We start from the raw sequence: 8870 nt of genomic DNA, 5'->3' as shown, positions 1-8870 counted from the left end.
ACATGTTTTGTTTGACATAATGACAATAAAATGAGAAAAATAAGCCCAGCCTATGCTGCCTATTTTTTTTGGAGAGGATGATTTCTTTCCCTTAGTGGTAAAACTGAGTTCCTTCTAGTACCTATATCCTATCAGAGGAACTACTTTTTTCACTGTTATCTTATAGCAAGAAAATTGTCTTAAAATAAAATTTTACATATCTAAAATTTTTCAGGTTGAGTTTTTATGGCAGATGGTCCTGCAGATGCTGGATTTGCTCTCCAGTAGACGTAATATAGAAGGTGTTGGAGACAGGACAGGTAAAGAGAGTGGAGTAGGATCAAAAGTTCTTGATCAGTCCCTGGAATTTCACTGTGTTGATAATATTGGACAAGGAAGGAACATTGATTTAAAGGAAGATGAAGAAGAGGAAGAGGAACTAGAAGATTTAAAAAGAAAAGGCTTCAAGTAAGTTGGTTGTTGTAGATTTTACAGTGGAATGCATTAGAGATTTATGGAAAAAATGGGTACAGCATAAATGATGTTAAAATGCCTGGGTAAGTAAATATTTGAAAGCAGCTTTATATAATGCCTTTTTACTGCTTGTGTAGTTGCTGTAGAAATTTAATAAATTCAGACAAAATGCAGGTTAATGCAATTTAACCCTTTGGGGGTCGCCAGGTCCTCTCAGAGACTTGTTCTCAGGGTTGCCAAAATTTAAAAAAAAAATTATTTTTTCTTATGAAAAGATAGAGAATCTTTTCCTGATCATAATGACACCAAAAGTTTGAAATTTGATGGAAAACTTACGGAATTATTCTCTCGTGAAGTTAGCGGTCTTGATGATGTTTACGCATTAGCGATTTTGCCCACTTTGAGCCCCATTTTTGGCCAATTCCAGTGTACTAGTCGACAAAAATCATAACTATTTCGCTAGAACTCCATTTTTTCTATCGAATGAATACAAGAAACCACCCATTTACCGATTTCAACTATCCAATAAAGTGGTCAGAATTTAGCAATTTTGCCAATTTCACACAAATTTCAAAAGATGCTAATTTCCGAATAGGGTCCAGAATAAACAAGAAAGACATTCCTGGCACTAAAATAACAAGTTCTCTGTTCGTTAGTCACATCCCCAGGCCCCTCTTATACAGTGGACCCCCGGTTCACGATATTAATCCATTCCTGAGAGCTCATCGTAAACCAAAATTATCGGAAAGCGAATCAATTTTCCCCATAAGAAATAATGGAAATCAAATTAATCCGTGCAAGACACCCAAAAGTATGAAAAAAAAAACTTTTACCACATGATATATTAAGTTTAATGCAATATAATAATTACAATAGCAATAATAACAATAGAATAATCACAATAGAATAATTGACACTTACCTTTAATGAAGATCTGGTGATGATTGATGGGATGGGAGGAGGGGAGAGTGTCGAAGTTTTTAATGTTTAGAAGGGGAATCCCCCTCCATTAGGACTTGAGGTAGCAAGTCCTTTTCCGGGGTTACTTCCCTTCTTCTTTTAATGCCACTGGGACCAGCTTGAGAGTCACTGGACTTCTGTCGCACAACATATCTGTCCATAGAGGCCTGTACCTCTCGTTCCTTTATGACTTTCCTAAAGTGGTTCACAACATTGTCAGTGTACAGGTTGCCAACACAGCTTGCAGTAGCTGTGTCAAGGTGATTTTCATCAAAAAAGGTTTGCACTTCAAGCCACTTTGCACACATTTCCTTAATTTCATTAGCACCCTTGGTCTCGATGGGTTGGCACTAGAAGCTTTCTTGGGGCCCATGGTGACTTATTTTGCAGAAAAAAGCACCAAAAACAGTGATAATATGGATAATATAGAATGTACCGAATGTATCCTTAGATGCGCGCACACTGGCTGGCTTGTAAACACTGGACACGTCTCGTACGAATCGTATCGCATACCGGGTTTTGTAATGGGAACCGAGGCAAATTTTTTGCGATATAACGGTTACCGATGACTTCGCGAACCGGGGGTCCACTGTATTTCTTTGGCTTTCCACTTTGAATTTTTATTCTTACAAAAAATAGAAGATTTACTCTTATGCAGAAATGGTATAAATAAGTGTAGAAATGGTATAAATAATATCAGCGCACTTGTGAAAGAATATTAGACTCACCAGTTGACATGTATTGGATGCTTGGCATGATTTGTTTACTTTTGAACTTTTGTAAAAATCGAACATTTCTGCTATTTGAGCTCAATTTCAAGGTACTTTTCTTTGTAAAACCATTCAAAATCGTCTCAATTTCTGTAGTATGTCTTCCATTCTATAAAATGAGACCAGGAAAACTAGAATACAACAATAAATACCATACAAAAATACAGTGCAAAGTCTCTGTTTTAATCCAAAAACACGGTCAAAGTTTTTTTTCTCATTATGCACTGTGTGCTGCAGGATTTTTTTTTATACTGCGCGCACTGACCATATAGACCCATTCTTTCATGTGTAGGCCTACCAGTTTTCTCTTACTAGATTTGAGGGTGGTAGAATTTAGGCGTACTAGTACGTCAAAAACCCTGGGGCGTAAGCTGTACTAGTACAGCCGAAACCCCCAAAGGGTTAAAGTCAAATGCAGTTGAAAATTTGAATTAACATTTTTATTTATTATGTGCTATTACATTAGATTTATAGAAGATTTGAGGTGGGCCTTGGCAAAATATGATTATTCTTAAGATTGGCTCTTTGTTAATGCTTTTCACTGCTGAAATTACTGAAATTAAAAAGTTAAAAATTACATTATATTCCTTATTTTTTTTTATCATATCTAGTTATTATTACAGCATTATATTTATATTTTGTTTTTTAATCATCTTAAGTTGAACTTAAATATCTTCTTCCAAGTTCTCAATTTTTAGTGTAAATTTTAACACCAAGTTATGTTTTTAATTTTTAGTACATATATATTACATATATGTAAACAAAAAAAAATGTATATGTCACCCTACCTAGGTGGGAGATGGCCGACTTGTTAAAAAAAAAATGTATATGTATACACGTATGCCACATGTACAGGCATGCCCCGCTTATACAGCAGGTTAGGTTCCGTGCTACTGCTGTAGAGTGAAAATCGCTGTAAAATGAATCATAGTTTTTTTTTTTTTTCCTTTTATGTTTTTTCACTTTTAAATGAATATAAAAGCCTGATACATGTAACATGTTTACACTATCATATATCATATATGTGCGTGGATGTAGTGCGGATGACAAGAAACAGATGATTGCTGATGTTATGAATGAAAAGAAGTTGGATGTCCTGGCCCTAAGCGAAACAAAGCTGAAGGGGGTAGGAGAGTTTCAGTGGGGGGAAATAAATGGGATTAAATCTGGAGTATCTGAGAGAGTTAGAGCAAAGGAAGGGGTAGCAGTTATGTTAAATGATCAGTTATGGAAGGAGAAAAGAGAATATGAATGTGTAAATTCAAGAATTATGTGGATTAAAGTAAAGGTTGGATGCGAGAAGTGGGTCATAATAAGCGTGTATGCACCTGGAGAAGAGAGGAATGCAGAGGAGAGAGAGAGATTTTGGGAGATGTTAAGTGAATGTATAGGAGCCTTTGAACCAAGTGAGAGAGTAATTGTGGTAGGGGACTTGAATGCTAAAGTAGGAGAAACTTTTAGAGAGGGTGTGGTAGGTAAGTTTGGGGTGCCAGGTGTAAATGATAATGGGAGCCCTTTGATTGAACTTTGTATAGAAAGGGGTTTAGTTATAGGTAATACATATTTTAAGAAAAAGAGGATAAATAAGTATACACGATATGATGTAGGGCGAAATGACAGTAGTTTGTTGGATTATGTATTGGTAGATAAAAGACTGTTGAGTAGACTTCAGGATGTACATGTTTATAGAGGGGCCACAGATATATCAGATCACTTTCTAGTTGTAGCTACACTGAGAGTAAAAGGTAGATGGGATACAAGGAGAATAGAAGCATCAGGGAAGAGAGAGGTGAAGGTTTATAAACTAAAAGAGGAGGCAGTTAGGGTAAGATATAAACAGCTATTGGAGGATAGATGGGCTAATGAGAGCATAGGCAATGGGGTCGAAGAGGTATGGGGTAGGTTTAAAAATGTAGTGTTAGAGTGTTCAGCAGAAGTTTGTGGTTACAGGAAAGTGGGTGCAGGAGGGAAGAGGAGCGATTGGTGGAATGATGATGTAAAGAGAGTAGTAAGGGAGAAAAAGTTAGCATATGAGAAGTTTTTACAAAGTAGAAGTGATGCAAGGAGGGAAGAGTATATGGAGAAAAAGAGAGAAGTTAAGAGAGTGGTGAAGCAATGTAAAAAGAGAGCAAATGAGAGAGTGGGTGAGATGTTATCAACAAATTTTGTTGAAAATAAGAAAAAGTTTTGGAGTGAGATTAACAAGTTAAGAAAGCCTAGAGAACAAATGGATTTGTCAGTTAAAAATAGGAGAGGAGAGTTATTAAATGGAGAGTTAGAGGTATTGGGAAGATGGAAGGAATATTTTGAGGAATTGTTAAATGTTGATGAAGATAGGGAAGCTGTGATTTCGTGTATAGGGCAAGGAGGAATAACATCTTGTAGGAGTGAGGAAGAGCCAGTTGTGAGTGTGGGGGAAGTTCGTGAGGCAGTAGGTAAAATGAAAGGGGGTAAGGCAGCCGGGATTGATGGGATAAAGATAGAAATGTTAAAAGCAGGTGGGGATATAGTTTTGGAGTGGTTGGTGCAATTATTTAATAAATGTATGGAAGAGGGTAAGGTACCTAGGGATTGGCAGAGAGCATGCATAGTTCCTTTGTATAAAGGCAAAGGGGATAAAAGAGAGTGCAAAAATTATAGGGGGATAAGTCTGTTGAGTGTACCTGGTAAAGTGTATGGTAGAGTTATAATTGAAAGAATTAAGAGTAAGACGGAGAATAGGATAGCAGATGAACAAGGAGGCTTTAGGAAAGGTAGGGGGTGTGTGGACCAGGTGTTTACAGTGAAACATATAAGTGAACAGTATTTAGATAAGGCTAAAGAGGTCTTTGTGGCATTTATGGATTTGGAAAAGGCGTATGACAGGGTGGATAGGGGGGCAATGTGGCAGATGTTGCAAGTGTATGGTGTAGGAGGTAGGTTACTGAAAGCAGTGAAGAGTTTTTACGAGGATAGTGAGGCTCAAGTTAGAGTATGTAGGAAAGAGGGAAATTTTTTCCCAGTAAAAGTAGGCCTTAGACAAGGATGTGTGATGTCACCGTGGTTGTTTAATATATTTATAGATGGGGTTGTAAGAGAAGTAAATGCGAGGGTCTTGGCAAGAGGCGTGGAGTTAAAAGATAAAGAATCACACACAAAGTGGGAGTTGTCACAGCTGCTCTTTGCTGATGACACTGTGCTCTTGGGAGATTCTGAAGAGAAGTTGCAGAGATTGGTGGATGAATTTGGTAGGGTGTGCAAAAGAAGAAAATTAAAGGTGAATACAGGAAAGAGTAAGGTTATGAGGATAACAAAAAGATTAGGTGATGAAAGATTGAATATCAGATTGGAGGGAGAGAGTATGGAGGAGGTGAACGTATTCAGATATTTGGGAGTGGACGTGTCAGCGGACGGGTCTATGAAAGATGAGGTGAATCATAGAATTGATGAGGGAAAAAGAGTGAGTGGTGCACTTAGGAGTCTGTGGAGACAAAGAACTTTGTCCTTGGAGGCAAAGAGGGGAATGTATGAGAGTATAGTTTTACCAACGCTTTTATATGGGTGTGAAGCGTGGGTGATGAATGTTGCAGCGAGGAGAAGGCTGGAGGCAGTGGAGATGTCATGTCTGAGGGCAATGTGTGGTGTGAATATAATGCAGAGAATTCGTAGTTTGGAAGTTAGGAGGAGGTGCGGGATTACCAAAACTGTTGTCCAGAGGGCTGAGGAAGGGTTGTTGAGGTGGTTCGGACATGTAGAGAGAATGGAGCGAAACAGAATGACTTCAAGAGTGTATCAGTCTGTAGTGGAAGGAAGGCGGGGTAGGGGTCGGCCTAGGAAGGGTTGGAGGGAGGGGGTAAAGGAGGTTTTGTGTGCGAGGGGCTTGGACTTCCAGCAGGCATGCGTGAGCGTGTTTGATAGGAGTGAATGGAGACAAATGGTTTTTAATACTTGACGTGCTGTTGGAGTGTGAGCAAAGTAACATTTATGAAGGGATTCAGGGAAACCGGCAGGCCGGACTTGAGTCCTGGAGATGGGAAGTACAGTGCCTGCACTCTGAAGGAGGGGTGTTAATGTCGCAGTTTAAAAACTGTAGTGTAAAGCACCCTTCTGGCAAGACAGTGATGGAGTGAATGATGGTGAAAGTTTTTCTTTTTCGGGCCACCCTGCCTTGGTGGGAATCGGCCGGTGTGATAATAAAAAAAAAAAAATGGGAAGTCTGAATAAATGAAGAATGGGTATAATTAAAAACTGCTGTATTAGCAAAATGCTGTGAAGTGAAGTGCTGTAAAGCAGAGTCCTCCTATATTGTTCATTTTCTATTATTAGTATAAGTCCTTCCCTAAGTCTGACCCAAATGCATTCCATAACTATGGGCTTTTCCATATAAAAGATAAACATTGTAAACCTGCCTTTGTAACTTATGTGTCTGCTTGGAAAATAAATAGTGTTTTGTATTGTATTTAGTTTTAGTTGTATGGAGTCTGATTGAGAGAGAATTTGAAACTAATGTATTTTGTTCAGGTTTTTACCAGCAACTCCACTACATTTGGTAGAAAAAGATGGAGAAAAGTCTGAACATCGTGTTTCATTGCTGATGAAAAATGGCGAGATGTTTGGGGCAAAAGATGACTTTAGAATCAACAGGTCATACTTGACACCCATGGGAATGTTGTGCATGGAAGTGCCATCAGAAATTTTACGTGACACTGCCCTGAGGCTCCTGAATTCGCCAGTTCTTATAGTGAGTTGATATTGCCTTTTATAAATATGATAATTTAACTGGCTTTTATTTATTTTTAAATTAAAATGTGTGGTAGTCTTAAGGCAGTAGATTAAATTTCTCAGTTTACTTGTACACTATTAAGTCCTATCTTGCATTCTTTGAGAACCCTTGAAAACGACTTTATTGGGACCCTGGGACTTTGTTTTGGGGTGGGTTGATAGCCAGGAGTCTGTTGATCTTATTGGATTCATCATAGACATGCAGCTCTTCCTGTATATTAGAATGATAGATGGACTGACTGGTGTCACTCCCTCAATCCCAAATCAGTGAAGTTCATTTGAAGTACATATTTTTGTTCTTTCTCTGTCATAAATGCAGCATGTACATTGCTTTTTAATTCTGATCTCTTCTGTCCAGAAAAAAATTGTAGTATTTCAAGAGACTAGCTTGAATTACTCTAGAGTTTAATTTCACCATTGACCAAATGATGATGTCTTTTACAATGTAAATGTGTATTTGTCTCTATATTATAGAATGAATATTGGTCATTGTTAGCAACTTATATTTGTAATAGAATTTTTTTTTATGACCACTATAAAATGACTGATTGTCAGACACTACATAGAAATAAATTCTACCTTTTTCTAGTGTTGAAAAAAAGGAATAAAGAAACAGCTAAAGAAATGAACACTAAGAGAGATTTTCCATTTGTTTTTACTGCAGGAGGAAACCGAAGCTGCACCTGCTTCTCTTGAGCCTCCACCAGTTGAGGCACCTCCTCAAGATGTACCTGATGAAATAATTGGTGAGCACTATTCTTTATTAATAAGAAATTTAAATATTTTAGATTAAGTGGCAAGACTTGTTTGGGTTAGTTTGGCAATAAGGAATTTAAACCTTCTTTCAACAAACCAGCTGTGTCCCACCAAGGCAGGATGGCCCAAAGAGAAAAACAGAAGTTTCTTTTCATAACTTTTGTAATGTATACAGGAGAAGGAGTTACTAGCCCCTTGCTCCCAGCATTTTACTCTCCTCTTACAACACTCATAGCTTACGGATGAAGAATTCTGCTCCATTTCCCCATGGAGAAATGAATTTATATGTTTGTGATTGTTGTCGGAATGGTAGATAGAGTGGTTTAGGGAAATAGCTACATATTAAAGTAGGATTATGGAAGATAAATATGTTACCATGGAGCTGGTAAGATTTCAGAGTAGTATATACCTTTACTCTTTAGCATGTGAGTGTAAAACATGGATGTGGAGCAATAGAGGTTGGTCGCATTCTTAGGCTCTCGATATGAAATATCTCATAAAACTGTGGTATAAGTATGTATGTAGATTCTGGGGATCATTGGCCCTGCAGCCTAGTCCTAAACCAGGCTTGATTGATGGCCTGATCAACCAGGCTACTCTTACTAGTAGCACATAGGGCATTGTAAGCATCATAACGTGGCTGATCAGGAGCTAAATTAAAGACCTTTTTAAGTTTCCTCATGAAGACAGCTGGTAATTTCCCTTATATATGAAGGGAGAGTATTGAAGTTTTGAGCTCTTTATACTTACTGAATTATATCTTAATGTTCTTATTGCACCCTTGCTCTTCATATACGTAATTTATACCATCTTCTCAGGAAAGCAACTAATGGGATACTGCACACATATAACACAAGGGGCATAAAGCAAGCTTGATTATCACATTCAGGTTTGGCTGCCCCCATATTATTTGTCTAGCAGATGCTAGTAGATTTAAAAAAAAAATATTTGCCTCAAAATATGTGGCATAGATTACCTTTTATGATCAGTATGTTCACTATATTTATAGAAATTATGTGTGACAGTGGAACCATACATTTTGTTAATCATTTACATTTAGCCCGTTTGTTCATAAAAAAAAATGAAAAAAAAAAAATTTGACTCCTAGAATCGCAGGAGGTAGCAGAACCCTGTTTTTCTGCTTGCTATTCAGCCAGATTACAAAATGGA

At 37.6% G+C, this 8870-nt stretch overlaps 1 protein-coding gene across 1 annotated transcript; it reads left to right on the top strand.

Moving 5' to 3' along the window:
- Positions 1-218: 218 nt before the first annotated feature.
- LOC138852287 (uncharacterized) lies at positions 219-7752 on the top strand. The gene is made up of 3 exons (XM_070082062.1): positions 219-447; positions 6684-6903; positions 7609-7752. Exons 1-3 carry the CDS (start codon positions 233-235, stop codon positions 7735-7737), a joined length of 564 nt encoding a protein of 187 aa, XP_069938163.1. The 5' UTR covers positions 219-232; the 3' UTR covers positions 7738-7752.
- The last annotated feature ends 1118 nt before the right edge of the window (positions 7753-8870 follow it).

The sequence above is a fragment of the Cherax quadricarinatus genome, unplaced genomic scaffold (genome assembly GCF_038502225.1).
Source record: "Cherax quadricarinatus isolate ZL_2023a unplaced genomic scaffold, ASM3850222v1 Contig6601, whole genome shotgun sequence".
Classification (NCBI taxonomy): domain Eukaryota; kingdom Metazoa; phylum Arthropoda; class Malacostraca; order Decapoda; family Parastacidae; genus Cherax; species Cherax quadricarinatus.
Note: the sequence above shows the minus strand (reverse complement) of the source record. Positions and strands in the feature narration are given on the sequence as shown.

What these genes read in the sequence shown, in the direction of transcription:
- LOC138852287 (XM_070082062.1), top strand. Translation starts at nt 233, where the DNA reads ATGGTCCTGCAGATGCTGGATTTGCTCTCCAGTAGACGTAATATAGAA. An exon ending in TTAAAAAGAAAAGGCTTCAA is followed by an intron (nt 448 to 6,683) that starts GTAAGTTGGTTG and finishes TATTTTGTTCAG; the next exon opens with GTTTTTACCAGCAACTCCAC. An exon ending in TGAATTCGCCAGTTCTTATA is followed by an intron (nt 6,904 to 7,608) that starts GTGAGTTGATAT and finishes TTTTTACTGCAG; the next exon opens with GAGGAAACCGAAGCTGCACC.